Source organism: Cervus canadensis, chromosome 18, assembly GCF_019320065.1.
Source record: "Cervus canadensis isolate Bull #8, Minnesota chromosome 18, ASM1932006v1, whole genome shotgun sequence".
Taxonomy (NCBI): domain Eukaryota; kingdom Metazoa; phylum Chordata; class Mammalia; order Artiodactyla; family Cervidae; genus Cervus; species Cervus canadensis.
This window is the reverse complement of record NC_057403.1, coordinates 50,684,171-50,706,681: the sequence shown is the minus strand read 5'-3', so window position 1 is coordinate 50,706,681 and position 22,511 is coordinate 50,684,171. Positions and strand designations below refer to the sequence as shown.

General features: G+C 58.2%; 1 protein-coding gene and 1 long non-coding RNA gene across 3 annotated transcripts; both read left to right on the top strand.

The window, feature by feature from the left end:
* The first annotated feature begins 2,134 nt into the window (after nt 1-2,134).
* On the top strand, nt 2,135-14,354 carry CPNE7 (copine 7). 2 transcript variants are annotated; one of them, XM_043436362.1, is made up of 15 exons: nt 2,135-2,413; nt 4,340-4,522; nt 5,982-6,056; nt 6,258-6,332; nt 6,741-6,824; nt 7,278-7,367; nt 7,601-7,699; nt 7,960-8,046; nt 8,437-8,496; nt 9,077-9,210; nt 9,569-9,623; nt 10,020-10,071; nt 10,137-10,270; nt 13,058-13,294; nt 13,805-14,354. In XM_043436362.1, exons 1-15 carry the CDS (start codon nt 2,240-2,242, stop codon nt 13,913-13,915), a joined length of 1,650 nt encoding a protein of 549 aa, XP_043292297.1. In that variant the 5' UTR covers nt 2,135-2,239; the 3' UTR covers nt 13,916-14,354. The 2 variants fall into 2 exon arrangements, with proteins under 2 accessions (XP_043292297.1, XP_043292298.1); XM_043436363.1 differs by lacking the exon at nt 7,960-8,046.
* Nucleotides 14,355-18,303: 3,949 nt separating this feature from the next.
* On the top strand, nt 18,304-19,150 carry LOC122420344. Its single transcript, XR_006263264.1, has 2 exons — nt 18,304-18,640; nt 18,722-19,150. It is a non-coding gene; the product is annotated as an uncharacterized LOC122420344 (long non-coding RNA).
* Nucleotides 19,151-22,511: the final 3,361 nt, after the last annotated feature.

The window sequence follows — 22,511 nt, the reverse complement described above, 5'->3', positions numbered from 1 at the left end:
GTTTATTGCTAAGTCATTTTCGACTCTGTTGCAACCCCATGGACTGTAGCCCACCAGGCTTTTCTGTCCATGGGATTTTCCAGGCAAGAATATTGGAGTGGGTTGCCATTTCCTTCTCCAGGGGATCTTCCCAACTCAGGGATTGAACCCATGTCTCCTGCTTGGTAGGTGGATTCTTTAGCTTTGAGCCACCAGGGAAGTGGAGACCCCAGTGGGTCCATTAAAATCTCTGGACCTCAGAGACTTGAATCCCCAAACTCTGAATTCTCTTTTCCCTCTCCCCCAGGGGTGGAAATACGGTTACTGTGGTGCTGTGTGTGATGGTTAAGAGTTGAACTGTGGCTGGGTGTAAGCTCTATTCTATTGGTGGGCTGGGCAGCCCCTCCTCGTCTGTGAAACAGGGCTGCAGTGGGTCAGTTGCTACCACATCACAGTTAGCATGAACACATGCATTGGAAAGAGCCGTCCTCAGGGCTGGCAGGGGAGAGGTCCCAATGAAGTTCCCAAGGCTGACCCTGAGCCTCTGGGCATGCCAGTGTGGAGCTGGGTGCCCATCTGAGCCTCCACCCTTCTGGGGTTTTGCATTCTCAATCCCATAAAACTCAGAGAGGTCAGAAGCCTTGGCCAGGGTGCAAGTGGAACCGGGGCCTCTGCAAGCTGGTGAGCCCCCATGAGCCCAAGAGCACAGCTGATGGGCAACAAACATGGACTCTGGGAAGCCAGGCCAGGAAAGATACAGGAGTTGGAAGGCCCAGAGTGTCTCCAGGCCGGTAACTGTCTACAGAGAGAAGCCGGCCCTCCCAACGGCTGGTGTCTGAAGCTGTTGGGACCTGGGCCAGCTTCTAGGAGGGGTGACATGGAGGCTTGAGGCAGCAGAAAGAGGCACCAGATTGGCCTGCAAAGAATTCCCCTTCCTTGCAAATTGGGCACAAGGTCTTTGCCTTGCAGGAACCCCTGGGGTGTGAGCCTGTATCCCACTGCCAAGGATGCTGTCCTCTGCATCGCACCTGTGGAAAACCCTCCTCTGAGCCGGGGGTGCAACCTTCCACTTCCACTTTCCACCTCCACCTGGGCAGCATCTTTGTCCTGTTGTTGGTGGGGCTTCCGACCCCAGGATCTTTTGGAGTCCTGGTGACACAACAGCCCAGCGTGCCCAAGACCTGGTTTCTGTTCCACTGGCCCTTGGGTCCCCTTTCACCTTAAACCCTCTTCCTGTCTCCCACCATGGCTTTTGGCTAGGTCTGTGCCCTATTTTTAGGCAGAAACTGGCAAAGAAAATGGACTGGGAGGTGGCTTCTGCCTCCACCAAACACCTCCTCTTCTGCACAGCTTCGCTGAAAGCACAGGGTGGTCCAAGGTGGGGTGAAGCTCAGGACGACAGGGGCCCCTCCCAAGGAGCCCAGGCCTGTTCTGACTCGAATGCAGCAGGCAGATGTGGAAGGACCCCAGACCCTGACCCTCAGTGTAGACACCCCCAGGACAGCAGGGGTTGTACTGGCTCCTGGACAACAGGCTCTGGGAAGGCAGACCCGTTGTTCCTGCATCAAGTCCCAGCCTCAAGGCGCTGGGCGCACAGGGGGCGCCCAGCACATGCTTGCTGACTGAAGTGATGCCTCATTAAATGCAGCAAGGCCTGGGGTTGGGGTCTGAGGGATGGGGGGAGGTGTGGATTTGGTGCTAAACTGGGCCTCTACTGGGCCCTAGCTTCCCAGGGGGGCAGTCTGCAGGGACCTGGAGCTCATGCTCAGGCCAGCAGAGAGCCTCCTGACCTGAGCAGGTCTCCAAGCAGGGGGCCCCGTGGGGTTCTGGTTATCCTGGGAGGGCCCACCCGTTTTGGACCTCAAACCTCTCGCCCTGGGGATCAGAACCCGTCGAAACCTCTGCATCCTCGAAGGGGGATGGGGACGGAGGGGGATAGGGACGAAGGGCGGGCTAAGGCTACCGCTCAGCGCCCACTCCTCCCCCCGGGCTCCACTGCCCCCTCTCTGCCCGGCCCCGCCTAGGCCCCGCCCCTCCACTGCCCCCTCCTCTGTCCCACCCTCTCTGACACCCCCTCCTGCAGTTCCCGTGCCGTGGCTGCTGCGGGAGCCACGTGTGCCCGCGCCGGGCTGGCGTGCGGGGAGAGAAGCGCGGCCACGCCTGGCCAGGCCATCATTTCCCCGCGCTGCCGCGGCGCCGACTGGCGGACAGCCGCCCCTCGGTGGGCCCAACCAAGAACCGGAGCGCGGGAGCCGGGAGCATGAGCGCGGGCTCGGAGCGCCGGGCGGCGGCGGCCCCCGGGGTGGTGCCGGCGCCCTGCGCCTCGAAGGTGGAGCTGCGGCTGAGCTGCCGGCACCTGCTGGACCGCGACCCGCTCACCAAGTCCGACCCGAGCGTGGTGCTGCTGCTGCAATCGCAAGGCCAGTGGGTGCAGGTAGGGGCGCGGGCAGGCGGGGGGTGGGGGCCTGGAGATGCGGACGCGGAAGCCGAGATGGATGTGCGAGCCTAGTGGGGTGCAGAGCTGGGTCACGGTGGGGTTACCTGGTCTAGAGATGGGTGCCCTGGAGCTGTGGGGTTGAAGTGTAGGGGCTGGGTTGGAGGCGGAACCCCGAGAGGGGCTCCAGGTAGAGGGAGGCAACCCTGGAGTGGAGGGTGCGACCCCGGGTCCGGGTAGGGGCTCCGGGGCCAAAGTGAAACGCCCAGGCTTGAGGGTGCCGCAGGGGCTCTCCTGGGGGGCGCAGAGGGGACTGGGGGACACAGGGCTTGGACCGAGGTCACGGGTCCACCTCGGACCCGCGGGGCAGCCGGGAGCACCAGTCCTCCGCCGGGTACGCATTCGCAGGGCGGAGACAGCGCACCGAGGGTCCCACAGGAGGCTAGCCGGGCGCTCCGGGAGCCAGGACTCCATCTCCGAGACCGGGACGCCCCGCCCGGAGGGCTCCCAGGCTGGCGCCTGGCTCTCGAGTTCGGGAAGAGTCGAGCCGGTACCGAGCGGCCGCGGGGTGGCCTGGCGAGCGCGGCGCGTGCGGCCGGGGTCTGGGCAGCAGCGGACGGTTCGCAAGCCTCGCGGACCTGGCTCTGGGCGCGTCCCGTCTCTCGGCGACGCGGGCTTCCCTCCGGTCCCGGGAGCGGTCGGGGCGCCTGCGCGGGGGCGGGCTCTTCACCCCAGACCTACGCTCCCGGAGGGCGGGCCGCGGGACTGCTCAGACCGCTCTGCGCCCCACGAAGCGCTTTTTCCGCCACCATCTCACGTGAGACGCGTGGCCTCACCTCGAAAGGGCAAGAAGTCGGGGGTGAATAGGTGAAGTCGGGCATTGAGCCCCCGGAGAGCTGGGGGGCCGGAACTCGAACCCGAGTTCTCCCCAGCCTCCAGCGCTCCCCCTGCGACGGGTCTCTCCGCGCACGCGCGTCCCTGGCTTCGGTGGCCGCATACAGCTCGGGCGGAGGTAGGGAGGATGTTAGGGGCACGTCTGAGGTACAGCCGCTGAGGGTCGCATAGTCCTAGAGATGCGCTGCGCCAGCTCCCTGGACCGCACTGCTCCCTGGCTATGACCTTGTGCTGTTTTTTGTCATCTCTGGACCACCAGCCTCCTGGCCTGAGAAACCCTCCAGTCATCGACTTCGGGGGCAAAGGATCTGCTGGAGGGGCCCAAGCCCCCATTAGCCTCCATTGCTTGGCCTCAGTGCTCCGTGGGGGCATATGTCTCTTGAGAAAGCACATAAACACCCTCATCTTGGGTGTGGGAGTTTGTGCGACTGTGGAGCAGGGCACAGAAACCTACCTCCCCAGCCCAGATTGCACTTTGATGGGTTGGGGCCCAAGTTGGAGGAGAGAGCTGAACCAAGGGGTTATCTCTGCAATCCCTGCCTGCCCCCCCCTCCCCCCACTCTGGAGTCTCCCTGCCTGCCCACCTGGGTGCTGGAAAAATATCTCTGCTCTAAGGTTTGCCCAGCGAGGTTCCAATCCAGCTCTGTCCCTGACTTGGGGTGCCCTTGGACACCCCTTCCCTTCTCTGAGCCTGCTTCCCCATCTGTGGTGTGGGGATGGAGGAGGCTGTGGGGGCATGAGACGAGAAGCTGTGGCCTGTGGCGGCTAGAGAACTGCGCCTTTATCTCAGGGAGGGAGGTGCCCAGGGTTCTGGGGAATGACCCCCCAGGGGACAACCAGAAGCCTCGAAGCAGCAGATGGGTCTTGCCACAGCACAACCTGAATGCAAGTCCTCCAGGACCACCCAAGGGCAGGTGGGTGGGACAGGGGACTCCGTAGGCTACAGCAGAGGCACAGGGTCTCCGGGCAGCACCCCCCGGTAGAATCTTGTCCCCCTCCTCCAGGGCTCTGCTCACCCAGGGCCGCTTGCAGGTGGGCAGAACCGAGGTGGTCCGGAGCAGCCTGCACCCGGTCTTCTCCAAGGTCTTCACGCTTGACTACTACTTCGAGGAGGTGCAGAAGCTGCGCTTTGAGGTCTACGACACCCATGGGCCCAGCAGCCTGAGCTGCCAAGAGGATGACTTCCTGGGGGGCATGGAATGCACTTTGGGGCAGGTGGGTGCCCCGTCCCCATGCTCTCAGAGGAGAAGGGCAGCATGGGCACCTCAGCAGGTGCAGTGGTGGTCTGGGGACAGCAAGATTATGCACCAACTGTGTACCAGGTGTTCTGCCTGACTCCTAGCTCCTTCTAAAAAAATGTCTTTTAGTTAATTTAAAAAATGTAATTTGGAACTGGGTAATATAGTCATATGGATCTAAATTCAGAAAGTATAACAGGCACGCTCTGGGTGTCTCCTTCCTGCCCTGCCCCCAGGTTCATTATATCCTTCTGGAGAGAGGTAGTCTTATCAGAGCAAAGGGACATATAGTTTTTTCTCTATATATACACTTTTTAAAAAATATTTATTTATTTGGCTGTGCTGGGGCTTAGTTGAGGCATGTGGGATCTTTGTTCCCTGACCAGGGATTGAACCCAGGCCCCCTGTACTGGGAGCATGGAGTCTCAGCCACTGGACTATAAGGGAAGTCCCTATATATACACTTTTAAAAGCACAAATGCCATACACTGCTCTGCAGCTTGCTTCTTCACTTCCACGACATAAGGGAGCCCTTCCCTTGCCTGTCTCCATGGCAGTGACTGGTCTAAGGGACACTGCATCCTCCAGTGAAGTCATTCCCATTAGCTCTATGATTGTCAGTGAAACAAAAGGTCTTGCCTCCAGCCAAACTGCTCAGCACAGGCTCTGGGCAGAACACTCCATGTGTCACACATTCGATTCTCATGAATACTCTGAGGGCTTTTTAATGAGGTATAATTTACATACAGTAATATGTGTAGACCTCTAGGGTTGGGATTGATGGGCTTAGACAGTTGTACACACCTGACCACCACCCAGATCACATAGCACATCTTTGTCATCCAGCATGTCCCCCTGCTTCTCTCAACCCCCTCCCCCTATAGTTTTGTCTGTTCTAGAACATTGTGTCCGTGAATCACACAGTATGTTCCCATTTGTGTCCGACTTCTTTTCCCCAACATGAAGGCCATGTGACTAATCTCCATTGCTGCCTTGAGCCTCTGTCAGATAAGAGGACTGAGATTTCAGCAGGGTCCACCCAGTGCTGGCCTCCCACTTCCCTCACATGCAGGGACACACAAGCACGGACATCCATGTGCAAGCATGTGTGCACCTATGGGTGCAGATCCATGGACACATGTATGGACATGTATGTCTGGATATACACGTAAACTCTGGATTATGGGAAGGCCACCCAGTGCCACCAGGTCTGCAGGGCCGGCCAAAGGTTTGGACCCTGGCTTCAAATCCCAGTGGTGGCCCTTGAGTAAGTCCTCGACCTCTGCCTGAATCTCCACTTCCTCACCTGAGTGGTAGGTTTGGGGAGCCAGGCCACCAAGGGTGATTGGGGGCATTGGGAAGGAGACTGGGAGACCTCGGGTGGGGTTAGAGTCCTCGGAGCAGGTGCGGACCCTTCCTGACCCTCTGACTTCCAGATAGTGGCCCAGAAGAAGGTGACCCGGGCACTGCTGCTGAAGTTCGGCAGGAACGCGGGCAAGTCCACCATCACGGTGAGGCCCCGCCTTCCACCGGCCCCTCCCCTTCAGGCCCCGCCCCTTCGTCACTGAGGCTGTAGGGGGACGAGGCCCAGGCTGCCCGGTGTCTAGGCACCTCCCATAGACTGGGAGACTGGGCGGCAGGGCGGAGAAGGGTTGGAGTGGGCCAGCTGAAGACCCTCCAGGGGTCAGGACCCTCTTGCCCCCTCCACCCAGGTGATAGCCGAGGACATTTCCGGGAACAACGGCTACGTGGAGCTCTCCTTCAGGGCCAGGAAACTGGACGACAAGGTGTGGGGTGCTCCCCTGGAGCCCAGCTCTCCCTCCTGTCAGGCGGTGTCCACGAGGAGACAGGTGGCCGCGGAGTGGAACGCACTCGGAGCCAGGGCGGCGGTGCTGCTGTCAGGGTCCTGTTGTGTGACTGCCCTCAGTTCATCCTCACAGCTTCCTGTGACAGCTCTCAGGGGCTCGGGGTGGGGGGCGGGGGGTCCCAGGGCAGACAGTGGAGGAACTGGTGGGAGCCAGGCTCTGGGCTGGAAGTGCTGGGGAGCCAGGGTGCTGGGGAGCTAGGGAAGCTCGAGTGGGTGGGGGCGGTGGGGTGGAGATGCTCTCAAGGAGGGCTGGGCCCTCACACCCGGAGAGTGGCAGAGCCTGGCCCCCAACCCGGCTTGCCAAGCTCATCCTTTGCTCCTCTGGCAGGACCTCTTCAGCAAGTCAGACCCCTTCCTGGAGTTATACCGGATCAATGATGATCAGAGTGAGCAACTGGTGTACAGGACAGAGGTGCGGGGTCCCCGCCCAGCACCCGGGGGTAGCGTGAAAGCACAGAGGAGGCTGCCCCTGACCCTCCCGGCACCTCCCTGCCCGCTGCGGCTGTAGGGGTCTTGATCCCCAACACCGCCATCCCCCTTTGAACAGGGAGCAGCCAGGCGCGGGTGGACCTTGTGTCCTAGGGTCAAGGATCTGCATTTGTTGTGACTACCTGCCCATGAAACAAGATCCCAGTGACAGCAGTGGGAAAGCGTTTCCTTTTGAGATAAATTAATTTGAGTTAAAAAAAAAAAAAAAAAAAAAGGCTATGTAAGGAAAGGAGTCCAGGTGGTCCCGGAATGTGGAGGAAGCTACAAAGGGGGTTCTGGATGGAACGAGGTTCGGAGATGCAGCTCTGGGCTCGCAGGGTCCTGCCTGGAGCCTGAGGCCGGGCCCCCTGAGCCGCCCGCCCCTCCCGGCCCACAGGTGGTGAAGAACGACCTGAGCCCTACCTGGCAACCTTTCAAGGTGTCTCTGAACAGCCTGTGCAGCTGTGAGGAGTCCCGGCCTCTCAAGGTGGGTGGGGCTTTGCGCCGGGAGAATGGGAGTATGGCTGGGAAGGGGCGCGGCGGGCGGCTGGGGCGGGGCCAGCCCCGCCAGACCACGCCCTCTTGGAGTTGAGAGGTGCCGGATGGGCGGGGGTACTGGAGAGGCGTGGTGGGGAGGGGGCGGCCTGCCTGCAGTGCCATGGAGACGCCCAGGCCTGGGACCCCCAGAAGGGCAGGCGGGCTGAGTCCCGGGCTCTCCAGGGCCTCGTTTGGGATTACGACTCCCGCGGAAAGCACGACTTCATCGGAGAATTCTCCACCACCTTCGAGGAGATGCAGAAAGCCTTCGGGGAGGACCAGGTGAGCCGGCCTGTCCCCCAGAATGCTCTGGGGCGCTGGCCCTGGGCTGAGTTCCCCAAAAATGCTTGTGATGGCTTTAGAGAGGCTAATGACAGAGCATGACAGCCATGCCCACTAGGTGGTCAGAGTAGGGATCACCGGCCTGTGTTGGACAGACTGACGCCGATGGGCAGGGCTTCAAGACCTCCCCAACCCCTTAGGGTGGGGTGTTGGGCGCTGGCACTCTGGGGTGGGGGTCTCTGCCTGTCCCTGTCCCCCAGGCCCAGTGGGACTGTGTGAACTCCAAGTATAAGCAGAAGAAGCGCAATTACAAGAATTCTGGGGTGGTCATCCTGGCAGACCTGAAGGTGAGCCTCAGCCCAGGCTACAGACCCTCCCCCACCCACCCACGGTATGAGGTTGGGGGGCAGTCCTGCTTCCACCTGAGCTCTGCGGAAGAGCAAGCTCGGCAGTGGCAGGCCACTTCCTGGAATCTCCCCCATTGTCAGATGGACTCAAGGGCTCTTGTGCCCCCAGTGCATGGAGGTGGGTTAGGAAATGGAGGGGAGGGGGAGACAAGAGACTAGATGGTGGGGGGAGATGGGCATGCAGACAACCTGAGGGCCCGAGAGGCAGGGACTGAGGCTGCTAGGCTCCTGCCTGCCCCAGCTGCCCTGGGGGAGGGCAGGTCCCAGCAGCCCCAGAGGCCCTGCCCTGAAGCCCCGGCCTCAGTCTCCCTGGGGCGGGGACCCTGAAAGCTCTACAGGGTGTACTCGTTCCTGGACTACGTCATGGGCGGCTGCCAGATCCACTTCACGGTGAGTCTGCACTCTCCACACCGCCTGTGGGCTGCATCCCAGAGGATGGGGGGAGGTCGGCGCCTGGCCCCACTCAGAGCCCCTTTGACACCCGGGGTGGATGTGTGCAGAAAAGGCCCCTCTGCAGGGCCTGCAGACCCCTTCCTTGTGACCCCTCCGAGCTTCTTCAAGTGACAGCCAGAAAGGCCTGAGGGTAGTAACTGGGCAGGAGGACACACGGGGACCCTGTCTCAGAGCTTGCTCCTCCCAGGCCCTGCCCAGCCCCTCCCCCCACCCTTGACTGCAGGAGGAGGTGCTGAGGGTCCACTGTGACTGCTCTGGCTCCTTGGGGTCCCTGGCTGGTGTTGCCGCAGAGGTGCTGGCTGCGCCTGGGGACCCAGGAGCTTTGGGGTTGGCCTGTCCCTTCTCCTGTGATCTGGCCAGCACAGCATCAGACCCTTGGGCTTACATCCCCGGGGTTTTCACATCCCCGGGCAAGCGGCTTCCCCAGGCCTCGGTGTCCTTAGCTGTCAGATGGGGTGCAGCTGCCACCCAGGCCAGGAAGGAAGGCTTCAGGCTCATGATGCCGTGGCCTCTGCAGGTGGCCATTGACTTCACGGCCTCCAACGGGGACCCCAGGAACAGCTGCTCCCTGCACTACATCAACCCCTTCCAGCCCAACGAGTACCTGCAGGCCCTGGTGGCCGTGGGAGAGATCTGCCAGGACTATGACAGGTGCGCCGGCCTCCTGGGCTCTGCAGGGGTCATAGGTCAGTGCCCCAGGGCCTGAGAGAGAGATGGGGCCACCCCCCATGGGGGTCCGAGTCCTTCTCGCAGACACAGAGCAGTAAACTGAGGCCATGGAGGGGCAGGGCTCTCGAGGCCTAGGGAGTGATGGGGCCAAGGTCCCTGCATCCAGTCAGCACTGCCCCTGCCTGCCTGCGAGCCTGGTGGCCTCCCCACAGCTCTGGGCCTTAGTTTCCCCCATGTGGTTCGGGGCACCTGGTCTCCTGGCTCTGTTGGTGTCTCCCCAAAGCCCCCGTTCCCTCAGTGAGGTCGGGGGCCCTGGGTGATGAGGCGGCCTCTCTTCCAGCGACAAGAGGCTCTCTGCTTTGGGCTTTGGAGCCCGGATCCCTCCCAAGTACGAGGTAGGAGAAAGGCCGGGTCCCAGGGCCCCAGGGGAAGCAGTGTGATGTGACAGGCGGTGGGGCAGGGGGTGGGGACCTGTCTTTGACCTTCCAACACTAGTGTTCTCAGTCAGCCCTGCGGAGAAGGGGGACATTCGCCTGGAATTTTCCGCTTAGAAAGGGTGTCTGACTGGGTTAAGCAGAAAGTTTGGGGGTTGGGGAATTATTGGCTAATACATCTCAGAAGTTCCAGGTCCTGCTGGATCCAAGGCTGGCCTTCTGCCCTCTGTCCCCAGTGACCCCCTTCCACAAAGGATGTTTCACATGGTGGCCCGGGGGGCGCCAAACCTACCTCTCTCAGTAGTTGGGGTGTGGGGTGCTAGGAGGTGGACCCGCTGACCAGTCCCTTCTGCCCAGGTGTCCCATGACTTTGCCATCAATTTCAACCCCGAGGATGATGAGTGCGAAGGTAGGAGCATGAATGGCCCAGGGTGGGGGTGCGCTGGGGCTGTGCTCACACCCCTCCCCCCACAGGGATCCAGGGTGTGGTGGAGGCCTACCAGAACTGCCTGCCCAGGGTCCAGCTCTACGGCCCCACCAACGTGGCGCCCATCATCTCCAAGGTGGCTCGCACAGCCGCGGCCGAGGAGCGCACGCGTGAGGCCTCTGTAGGTGCCTAGTGCCAGGGCGGGCGTGTGAGGAAGGGCTGCCGGCCGCTGGGGAGGAGGGAGGGGTCAGGTCGGGCGGGGCCGGGAGGTGGGTATGGGGAGGCCAGGGAGGGAAGAGGGGCCGGAAGCAGGAGCCCCCGGTGTCTGGACCGAGTGAGGACGGCCGTGGACACACCTCGAGGGCCCCAGCGCTAGTGAGCTGAGCGCTGCTCTCTGCCCAGGAGATTCTCGCCCTGGAGGCTGATCTGCTGTCTGTGGTTGTTGTACATGTACTGTTATTTTGTTTGCATGGTCTTTCTTTTTTTTTTTTTGGCTGCACTGTGTTAGCCTGTGGGAATTTAGTTCCCCGACCAGGGATTGAACCCAGGCCCCGGGGAGTGAAAGTGCCCAGTCCTGGTTCACTGGACTGCCGGGGAAATCCCTCTGTTCTTAATTAGCACAAGTGGTGAGACGCTAAAGGCTGCCTCCTACATTAGGGTTCTGTAGACCTGCCTGAGGCACGATGACTCTGTTGCCTTCTTTTAACCTTTTATTCTGGAAAAAAAAAAGAATAGTCAACTTCCTGGAAGAATAACGCAACACCTTTGGCCCATCCTTTCCCTGGACTCACTGGTCAGGACTTCTTGCCCTGTTGCCTCCTCCTACTTCTCTTCCTCCGCTGCCACCATCTACACACTGCTCCTGTCTTCTCTCTGAATCACTTGAAAGCAGGCTGCTGGCCTCCTGAACCCCACCATCCCCCCAAGTTCTTGGTGTTGATCTGCTCACAAGATCCTGTACAGTACTGTTTTGCAGTCTCACATCGAAGGCGACCCCCTCCTCTGGTCTCAACCCAGTCTCCATCTGTCCCCATGTGTCCTTGTTCCTCACTGTCCCAGGACCTGTCCTTCCTGTGTTCTGGTCTCCTGATCTGTTTTTTCCCCTTTTTTTGGCTGTGTCCCTCAGCATGTGGGATCTTAGTTGCCTGACCAGGGATTGAACCTGCAGTGAAAGTCCACTATACCACCAGGGAAGTTCCCTGTGGTGGGACTGGGCTGTTGCTCTCAGCCTTGCTCCATCCTTGGGACTTGCCATCGCCCAGTCCCTGGTGGTCCCTGGTCCCGCGCCCTAAGTGGGGGTGGCTCTCCCAGACACACAGCCCCCAAAGGCAGGGTCACAGTGTCGCCTCCCACCCCTTCTTTCCTCAGATCCAGGCGTTCTCTTCTACAGTCACTGCACAAGTATCAATTTCAGGTGGCTTAATTTAGATCCAATACTTTAGTCTATAAAATATGCTCCAATTGCATTAATTGCCAAAAAAATAATTTTATCACAATATTATTTCTGGTGTAGAATCCAGCCTGGAGTTAAGGATTACATTCAGCTTTCATGTTCTTGTATTGTTTTGAAGCAAGTTTTAGACACAAAATTTCCTCTGTAAATGTCAGTATAAACCTCTGAAAGAGGTACAGTTGGGTCCCATTATCACACCTAAAGACAGAGTCAGTTCCCGAGTATTAAGTGTCCAGCCGTCTCGTCCACACCATGGTGGATTTTCCAGGAGGCACAGGGTTAAGATAAGGGGGCTGGGCCTGACAGTGGGTGTGGCCATCCTGCTGGGGACCCCTGCCTTCTCCTACAGGGGTCCTCTTGCCACCCCCTCGTTAAAGAGATCAGTGTGTGCATACAGTAGGGTCCCCTGCTGGAGTCTGCTGACCATGCCTTTGTGGTGGCCTTCATGTCCCATCTGATTCCTCTGGGAGGAGTTAAACTCTGGGGGCCTCAGGTCTGCCTCTGTCCTTGCTGGGGCTCAGACCCTTCATCTTAGCTGCGTGAGGTGGATGTGGGTGGAGGCTGGGCGGCATCTGGAACCCCCTTCCCTGAGCCTCCTCTTGAACTTTGCCCTCACCCGTCTTCCTGTCCCATGGAGAAGCCCTGTCCCTTCTGGCTGATGCCTCCCGGGGCCCCGACTGCAGTGGTCCCCGGGTTCAGGTGACGCTTCCATTGCAGGCGGTGATGGTGTGCTGTTTGCACTGCTGGCAGATGCAGGGCTGTGAGGTCTCAGTGGGTGCTGCCCCTCCTCTGGGGGTGGGAGGAGGGTGTGTGGGGCTCAGGGCTGGGCCAGGCACTGCGGGAATCCACCAGCCCTGGACAGGAGACTAGCCATCCCCCTGGTCTGGGGGCTCAGAGGGGGTCCCTGGGAGAGGGTACCCACTTGGCTAGAGCTGGGCGGGCTAGTGGGTAGTCTGGCCGGCCTTCCAGCGCTGGAGCTCCAGGGTGATTTTTGCAGCTCTTCTGTGTTTTCTCTCGCCCAGATTTTTAGTAATGATTGCTGAGTGGTTTTGTTTTTTTCACACTGAAAATGGACCTTTATTTGAAACAAGCCCCAGTCTGTCATGTGCAGACACACTGGGCACCGGGCCAGGCTGGGCCAGAGTGTGTTGTTTGAAATTTCAGTGTCTCTTTGGGGTGTGGGAGCCCCTCCCCACCGAGGGCTGATGATCCCTTCTCCTCTGGCCTCAGACCTGGGTCAACCCCGGCTCCCCTAGCCTCAATGTCCCCACCTGTAAGGTGTGGCCATATCCACCTCCAGGTTAGAGGGAGCACGTGGTCACAGCTCACTGTAATTCCATGTGTGTGTGTGTGTACACCTGTGTGCATGTGGTACGCTTCTGTGAATACATTTTTAGAAAAGCTTGGCAACCGTGGTCACCCCCAGGCGGTCTGGTTGGTGGACTTGGGGTTCAACTGGGGGAGATGCAGCGGCCCTGCAGGGTCCCCGCGGCCCCTCCTCCCCTGTGCCCCCAGCAATACTACATTCTGCTGATCCTGACGGACGGCGTGGTGACTGACATGGCGGACACACGTGAGGCCATCGTGCGCGCCTCCCACCTGCCCATGTCCATCATCATTGTTGGGGTGGGCAATGCCGACTTCACCGACATGCAGGTGCTAGACGGTGACGATGGTGTCCTGCGCTCCCCACGCGGCGAGCCCGCCCTCCGCGACATCGTGCAGTTCGTGCCCTTTCGGGAGCTCAAGAGCGTGAGTGCCTGGCGGGTCCCTCGGCAGCATTGTGGGGGCTACAGGCACTGAGCCCCCACCCCATCCTGAGCAGTTTCAGCCCCTAGAAACCTTTGCACTATGAGAAGTGTCCACAGACGCCCCAGAGGGCAGGGTGCCCCTCAGGCAACCACCTCTCTGGCTTTCAAGCCTCTGTGATGCAGTAGGAACTGTGCGTCACATGGACACACACTCGCAGCTTCATGGGAGGACCTGGGCATCCGAGGGGCCTCAGCCACTCTGCCCTGTGCCCAGAGCAGGGTCACACCCACCCAGAGGGCCATCTGTGCCCCCGCAGTGTCAGCAGGGGTGGACTTTCCAGCCACCGCAGTCTCAACCTTAACACAGGCTCACCTACCTGCCCATTTGGTGAATTCCTGGTTGTGGTGCCTGGAGCCGGGGGCTCTAGGGAAGGGGGCTGGGTGTGCGTAGGTGGGAAAGGGGGACTAGGGGACGGGAAGCTGGCTGGAGGCACGTTGTCCCCACACCCAGGCGTCCCCCGCGGCATTGGCCAAGAGTGTGCTGGCCGAGGTGCCCAGGCAGCTGGTGGAATACTACAGCCACAAGGAGCTGCCTCCGAGAGACCTCGGTGCCCACGCCTGAGAAGCCAGCTTGGGCTCTGCTCTCTGAGGACCCATGGGGTGGCCAGGATTGTGTCCACCGTCTGCCTCCAGCATCCTCCACCCGACTCCCCAGGGGCCTCCCATCTTGCAGCCCAGGCCCACCCTCAGCTCCTGTGACCCTGCTGCCTGGTGGACCAGCCCCCAGGCTGAAGGGTGAAGAGGTCCCAGGGGCACACCTAACCCTACCCCAGCCTGGTGGGTGGGGAGGGGGCTGGGGGACAGCTCCTTTGCTTCTGATCTTCACTGGGGAGAGTGAGCAGGCAGTGCCCTGTCTCTGAGAAAACCCTGGTCCCCCAGACACCTGTCCCTGCAGCCAGATTCCTCCTGGTCCCAGCTGCATCTGCCCTTGTCTCTCTGTCTGTGGGGTCTGCGGGGGTGGGGGAGGGGACTTAGGCAGAATAAAGTGTCTTGTCCTTGCAGCGGCTTTGTGCCTTCATTGCCCCCCCCAACCAGCAAAGGACTGTACCCCACTGGAGGGGTGGGGCGTTGTGTTTCTGTGCCCTGAAGCCTCACACTAGAGTAGGGAGCTCCTCAGCAGGTTCCCCAGGTCCTTCCTGGACTGAACCAAGGGCCCTCCTGGGAATTAAAGGGTGCAGGGGGCAGTGCTCCCCTCTGGAAAGGGCCAGTCAGTGCGATGGCCACCCCAAGCCAAGAGCCTCCCCTGTTCCCTGCCTGAAGTCTATACCAGCCGGGCTCAGGTGGAGAGGGCTCTAAGCCCTGAGCTTTATGAGGACCTACTGGGTGCTGCATGGTGTGTGCTTCTGTCAGGGGAGGGGACACCACTTGCAGCACCTCCCAGCTCTGTGGGCATGGGTTTCCAGTTGAGATTTCCCCCTAAATTATCTTGTCTGGGAAAAACAGACTGTTCTGACCCTGAATGCAGGCCCACCCACCCCTGCCTCTATCCATTCGTCCATCCATCCACTCTGGGGGCCTATTTTTAGCTCCTGATTCATCTCTTGTTCAGCAGGGATAATGGGCATCGCCATGGTAACCTGGCTACCGCTGAATTCTGGAAGGGCTGATTTTGGTCTCTTCGGGGGTGAGAGGACACCAGAGATGCAGCCCACCCCCCCCCCATTCACATCTGGGAGGCAGCAGGATTGCAGGCTGGGGGACACTGTGGCCCTGAGGAGGGAGGGTCAGTGTCAGCAGAACCCAGCCACTGAGTCTCGTGTGACTGGGCTGCCCTTTCAGGAGCAGAAAGCCTCGGACAGTTCCTGGGCACTGCTCAGGGGCAAAGCCAGCAGAAGCTGGTCAGCTGAGATCCCTGGGGAGGCAGAAGCCAGGAAGAATTGGGGGATGGGGGAGCCCATGCACAGCAGTGGGGGCAGTGATGGCCCAGGGAGCTGCAGCCTCGATGGGCTGTAGCCTCTTCCAGAGCACGTGGGGCAGGGAAGGGCCAAGGTTCAGGCCCCAGCCTCTCCTCTCCACCTTGGATAGGAGTGGAATCGGGGGCAGGGCCGCTTTCAGGGCATGCCCTCCTAGGGCCAGAGCATGTGTGGACGGGAGGACCACGGGAGGCAGCCATGGGACCTGGCCTGTGGGTGGCCTGGCTGGGCACGTGCAGGTGAGGGGGAGCCGCTGGGGGGGTGGGGGCAGGAAGGCATCAGCCAACTCAGCTGTAAGGACGCGAGGAGTGTTTCAGCCAGCGCCCAGCCCAAGAAGGTAGCCAACTCTGCCCAGAGGCAATAAAATAATAAATTGATTATGGCTCAGGGTGGTTCAGATAGGCACCAACCGCTCTCACCTCCTTGGTAACAGCAGCCCTGCTCTCTGGGGGTCCATCTCCCAGTCGATGTATTTAATGGGCCTGGACCACTGTCTGAGTCCCAGGGTGGACATGATGCAGGCCTGGCCACTCAGTGAGCATGTTGTTCTCTGGACATGGTGATTGGCTCCGGGTGGGCACTCCACCTGCCTGGCCAAAGGGATTGGGTTCTGCGACTTTTCTGCTGCTAAGCTGGTGAATGGGCACCAGGAGCAGCTGGTGACCACTGCTGCCACGTGGGCAGGGCCTGCCTGGGAAGGAAGCTGGCACAGAGGAGGTGGACAGAGCAATGGTTCCGGGGCACGGAGACCTAGCTCCTCCCTTTCTGCTCAGGCCAGCTGGGGTCAGAGACGGGGCTTCTGTCTCTTGCCACCCACAAAGTCTGGCCCACGAGGATGGCAAGTATTCCCAGTTCACAGACAAGGAAAGCAAGGCTCAGAACAGTTGAGTGACTTGCCCAGAGTCACACAGCTGGCAGTGGCAGACGCAAGACCCACCAGCCCCGTGCAATTTCTTAGATTTTCACTTTTCAGTGCAAGACCCTCCATCAAAGGTTCTGGTATCCAGATGGGCTCCGAGGGAGGGAAGACCCAGACAGGGCAGTCAGAAATCCTGGCAGCTGGCGTGGAGACCTGCAGACGAGATGCCAGCCCCTAGCTCTTCGGCACCACCCGTCCTGGGTTGCAGCCTCACTCTTGCTCACAACAGTTGAACGTGGGGTCTGTGGGGTTCAGAACAAGTCGACCTGAAGGTGTGCTATGGACTGGGGCTGCTGTGGGAGGCACCTGGGCCTGACCGTCTTCAGAGGTTGCTCCAACACACTTCTTGGAGCAGCTCCTTCTTGCAGGGTGGGCTTGGGATTCGTGTAAACCTGCGGTGGTCAATGACTTAAGCACTGGTCCAGAGTCAGGTTGGACACCTGGTCCCACTCTCCTCAGCCTACACGTGACCCCCTTGCTTCACTTGGGGGTGTGAAAAGCGAGCATGTTAGTCTCTCAGTCGTGTCCAACCCTGCGACCCCATGGACTGTACCCTGCCAAGCTACTCTGTCCGTGGGATTCTCCAGGCAAGAACACTGGAGTGGGTTGCCATTTCTTCCTCCGGGGTATCTTCTCAAACCAGGGATCGAACCAGGGTGACCCTGAAATACTTGACTGACCCTCCCCTGGAGAAGTGGGGTGTATAGTGCTTCCCCGTGAATCCAGGTGGCCTCTGTGCTGTATGTCTCCAAGGCTCAGTTATGGACACACACAGCACCGTCCTGGTCCCTTGCTGTCTGGACAGGGGCTCGCCAGAGCCTGTGACACCTTCCTGGACTTTCGGGAGAGACCTCACTGGGACCATCGCAATCCTTTCCTGTATTCCTGACCTCTAGAAATGGAATGAGTTCGTCCGTGTTTGCTGGTATGCTAAGCCACCATGTTTTGGGGGTAGTTGGCTCTGCACGTTCTTGTAAGGACTGCATGGGGGGAGGGGGTACTGGGCCTGAGACAAAACACCTGTTGGTAAATAAATATCCATTTCCTGAGGGAGCAGGGTGTCCTTTCCTTGTTCCGAGCATCCCTAGTTGTGGCTGTCAGCCTCGCCCTGTGCCGGGGAGGACTCCAGGCCCAGGCCCCCACCCCCGCGTCCTCAGAGTCAGCCGTGGGCCGAGGGAGCAGAACCCTGAAGCTCCAGCCTGCTCTTTCCTATGCTGCGGAGACGAAGCTGAGCAGGAGACTAAGTGCTCTGATTGGTGTGGGCGGCAGGGCTGTCAGACGCTAGGCACAGGGCCATGGGCAAGAGCCCTGCTTCCCCGGCTTTGGTGTCTGCCCCCGAGTGAGGGCACCCGGGACCCCTGCCCAGCACAGACTCTCCCCGACCCAGACCTGCAACAGCTGCCGAGCCCAGGGTGAGAGGACCCAGACCTGGTTACCTGCCAAGGCTGTGGCTCCCTAGGCTGCTGCCCTCTGGGGATTTAACTTCCAGGGCCCTCAAGCCTGAGGCTCCGTGAAGACTCCTAGAGGCCCCGGGCTCTGTCTGGAGGGGGCAGCTGGCCAGTCAAAGGTTCAGGTGGTCCCAGCGAGGAGCCCGCCTCCCATCCCACCCTGGCCGTCAGCCACAGAGCAGGGACACGGTGGCTCCTGCCTCTTGTGACCGGGGTCTGAGCCACCAGCTGTCAGCCCCGGGCAGTGCAGGCCTGTGGTGTCATAACACCAGCCCGGTTAGTGGGTTTTTCAGGTATGGGATCTCAGGACCCCAGTTCTTCACTCTGGGAGAGCTGATGGACACAGATTCGAGCTCTGAACTCAGAGCCGCGGGTTCTCACCAGCTTCCCTCTCTGTGTGGCCTTGGGTTCCTGAAGGATGAGCTTCCCCGAGGCTTATGACTGACAGTGGGGAAGGGTCGTCAGAGCAGGCACCCCCTGTTGCTGCCAGGCCTGGGTGCTGGCTGGCGCTGAGGGCCCCGGCTGAGTGGCCAAGGGAAGGCGGGAGGAAGCACGTTGGGGGTCAGGGACGGGGTCAGTCAACATCCTGGGGAGGGGAAGGCCTTTGGACAGCGCTGTTTCACGCTTGTGCTGGAGTAATGTGTCCAGTCCCCACATCAGGGAAGGGAAGGGAAGGGAAAGTCCACATGTCCCGGGGGCCCTTGCAGCAGGCCCCAGCTCCTGGGGGAAGACCAGCAACCGTTTCCCCCATCCTCAGGGGTCATGTATCTCCAGAAAAGACACGTTCAGTTCCTCAACCTGGCCTGTGGATGGGGGCCTTACTTGTAAATAAGTTTTTGCAGGTGTGACCAAGGTCAAATGAGGTCACAGGATGGGTCACACATCCAAGGACTGCTGTCCTCAGAGGAAGAGGAGATGGCCAGGGATGGGACGAGCGCAGCCACAGTTACAGCAAAAACAGGAGTGAACAGCCTTTGGCACATACCAGCCTAACAGACCTGCAAGAGGTAAGCAATTTAGCTGTTACTACTAACACTTGTCGCTGGACTTGTCCTTCACAAAGCTCATTACTCTCTGACTCCATGTAGATTTGGAGAAGGAAATGGCAACCCACTCTAGTCTTCTTGCCTGGAGAATCCCATGAACAGAGGAGCCTTCTGGGCTGCCGTCTACAGGGTCGCACAGAGTCGGACACAACTGAAGAGACTTAGCAGCAGCAGCCATGTAGATTATGCTCTGGACCTAGCACTCTTCACCCCATATGCCCTCTTTGTAGCATCCTGCATTTCAGAAAGAAGGTCGGGGCCGATAACTTCATGGACACCAGACCCGGCTGCTACCTGATGCCAGCTGTGGCTGTTTTGATACTTTGCAAGAGAATAAAAAACATGAGACCTTCAAGAGGAATATAAAACCTCTCCCTATTCCTGAGAAAAGGGGGCACAGTTCTTGAGGCACTAGCCTGCTGTGTTTCCATCTTGCCTGGCACAGATAATAAAGCTACTCTTCTCTACTTCCTCCAGACTGTGTCTCCATATTTCTGTTTGGCATCAGTGGACAGGGAATCAAGGTTTTGACAGCATTGCGAGCTGGGGAACCATGGCAGCTGCCCCCACATCTCCACTCCGAGGGGCTGGGGTGGGGCTGGGGACCCAGAGGTTTTCTGGAACTTGGTGCATCAGAGTTGTCAAGGGACATCTGCTTTTTGCTTAATTTTTAAATTTTTCTAGAATACTTTATTGTTTAAATGGAAGAATTTCGTAACCATGCTTTTTTTCCCTGTGTCTTTGTTGTGGCTCTGGGGCTCCAGAGCGTACACACCCAGTAGTTGTGGCACATCGGCTCTTGTGGGGCTGCATTTCCCTAAGGCATGTGAGATCTTAGTTCCACCAGGGACCGAACCTGCGTACCCTGCACTGAGAGGGGTGAACTCTCAAACACTGGACCACCAGGGAAGTCCCCCGTGGTTTGTTGTGATTAACTGTTTTCTCACACCAGGGGTAGAGAGCTCTGATGTGGACTGGTCATGACAGACTCCTCCTCCCAGCCCTACCGGTCCTGGAGGGCAGCCAACTCTTGGAGGCCAGGGCCGGGGGTCCCTCCCAGCTGGATCCACACCCCCAGACCCAAACGCTGCACAAAGGGCGAAACGGCGGGATGCTGGCTTCCACTAGGGGGCGCCCCAAACACAGGCGCTCACAGGCCCCCGGCCCCTGCAGACGGCAAGTCCTGGGACCACCCCCCAGTTTCTTCAAGTTTTCTGAGATGCCGGTGACCGGTAACTCAGCTGAAGGAGTGTGACGTGGTGAACTGATACACTTGCCCACCGCGGGGTGACTCCCACAGCAGGGCTGGCTAGCACTGGCTCACCTCACAGAGTTGCCTTTTCTCTGTGTGGAATGAAATTTCACATCTCCTTCCTGAGTAACTTTCAACTTCACACACAGTACTGTGAGCTGCAGTCGCCAGGCTGTACATTCAAGCCCAGGGCTCACAACTGAAAATCTGATTTCCAGATCTGTGGAAATCATTTGACCAACTCCCCCAGCACCTGCTTGCCACAGTTGTACTGTCTGTCTTTAGGAGCTGGGCTTTTTAGATTCCACAGATAACTGAGCGCCTACAGTGAGAACAGAGTGTTTTTCTGTGTGGCTTATTTCACTGAGCGTGATGCCCTCGAGGTTCATCCATGTTCTAGAAATGGCAGGATTTCCTTCTTTTTTTTTTTTTAATCACTGAATGATGTTCCTGTGTGTGTGTGTGTGTGTGAGACAGAGAGAACAGGGACCGGTGGGGGAGAATCGTTTTACCCATCACCCATTGAGGGACACTCAGGTCGCATCCATGGCTTGGCTGTTGTGAATAGTTGTGCTGTGAACACATGGGTTCACATGTCCCTTTGAGGGTGTCTTCATTTCCTTTGGATAAACACCCAGGAGTGGAGTTGCTGGATCACATAGTAGTTCTGTTTTTAATTTCTTGAGGAACCTCCATACTGTTTTCATAGCAGCTGTACCAATGTACATTCCCACCAACAATGCATGAAAGTTTCTTTTTCTCCACATCCTTGCCGACACTTTTTTTTTTCCTTGCCTTTTCTGGCAGGTGTGAAGTGATATCTCACAATGGCTTTTTTGTGTTTATTTATATATTAAATCTTCTGATCTGTGAACGTGGGATACTTTCCATTTATTTGTGTCTTCAGTTTCTTTCATCAGTGCCTCACAGTTTTCAATTTACAGAGCTTTCATCTTCTTGATTAAATTTATTCCTGGACTTTATTGTTTTTGACACTATTAGAAATGGGATGTTTTTCTTTTTTTCAGACAGAGAGAATTTATAATAATTTCTGTCTCACTTGGAGTGAATATTCTAATATCTTGAGGCAGAAACAGTCATTGTGTGTTCTCCATTGCTGGCTGCTGCTGGGCATCACAGCATCTGTGGAAATGGATACCACCTCCTAAAATCAATATACTCTGAATTGCTAAACACTCATTTCCAGGAGCTTGGGATGAGGGATTGTGGATGTCTGAGAGGTCAGCCTTGGAAAAGCAATGTAAAACATGTGATTGAGAAATTGAATTCAACGTGTGATTTGAAGTTGAAATCTTACTGTGTACACACAATATTGGATTGGCTCAGAGAGCTCTTGGGGCTCCAGCTTCAATGGATTGAATGTATTAATGTTATACAATTAAAAATGTTTATAGGAGCTTGTCTAGGTCTATAAATGGAATCAGATGTGAATCAAAAACTCTTTAAAAGTGATGGAGAAACAGAATATTAAACTTTGTAGGTTGAATGTGTAAGAAACTGAGATCGAAAGTTTATAGCAGTAATAAACTGAATTTTATTAAATTGTAAAAGGCGCAGTGAACCACATGAAAGCCACAGAACCTCAAGTTGATGTCAAAACTGACATCAGTTTTGGGAACAATAGTTCCCCAAACTGGGAACTATAACCACCCGTTTCCAAGGACGAGTGACTCAGGCCTTTTGACCACCCCGCTACTCCTGATCAGGGACTGTCGCACGGACCCTGCCTCTGAGGTCAGGTTTCTGTATGTTTGCCCCCACACACTCTCTTCTGGGACTTGTGCACAAAGTGAGACCCAAAGAACCCCAGATTTACTCTCACTGGGCTGCCGGGAGGTGGGTTCCACTTACCTTCAGGGCAGGGCCAGGTCCCAGCTGGAGGTGGGTGGTGAGCGGGCATGCCCGAAAGGGTACAGCAGTGGGTGGCAAGAGGTGGGCTGGCCAGGGACCCTTCCATTGCCTGAGGAATTGGCTGCTGACTGGGAAAAAGGCCAAGAAGGTCTCAGGGCCAGTTGGCCAGGCTTCTACCCTCCTGGCTGATTCCTGTATCCTGCCCATCCCCGAGGGCTTCCTGCAGCCTCACTCCCACCCTCTGAGGTGCGTTGATAGAGGCTGAGGTAATGTGGACGCTACCTGGGACACCTTTACAGCATTTGAGAAACCCCAGCAGACAACCGAGGAATGTTTTCCTACCACTTCTGCCTGTTTGCAGGGCAGGGGAACTTGCATAGATCTTGGCCAGCTCCCCTCATATAGCGTATGGCTTCCCTGCTCCCACACACACCTGGGACCCTGCTGGGGTTTCTCAAATGCAGTAACCTTTGACCTGAAGAGTGGTACTGGGAGTTGACCTGGCAGTTAACAGCTCTCTTAGAAATGCTTTCACTCCTCTTGAGGGCTGATGAGGGGGTCCCCACCCAGAGCTCTAGACTTGCTCCCTGTGCTGCAAACACCCATCTCCCACCATCCTGACAGACAGCAGGGTGCGTGAGGGCGTGTGCACACACACACACACACATGTGCTTACACACATGTGCACCTATCTGAGGAGACACAAGA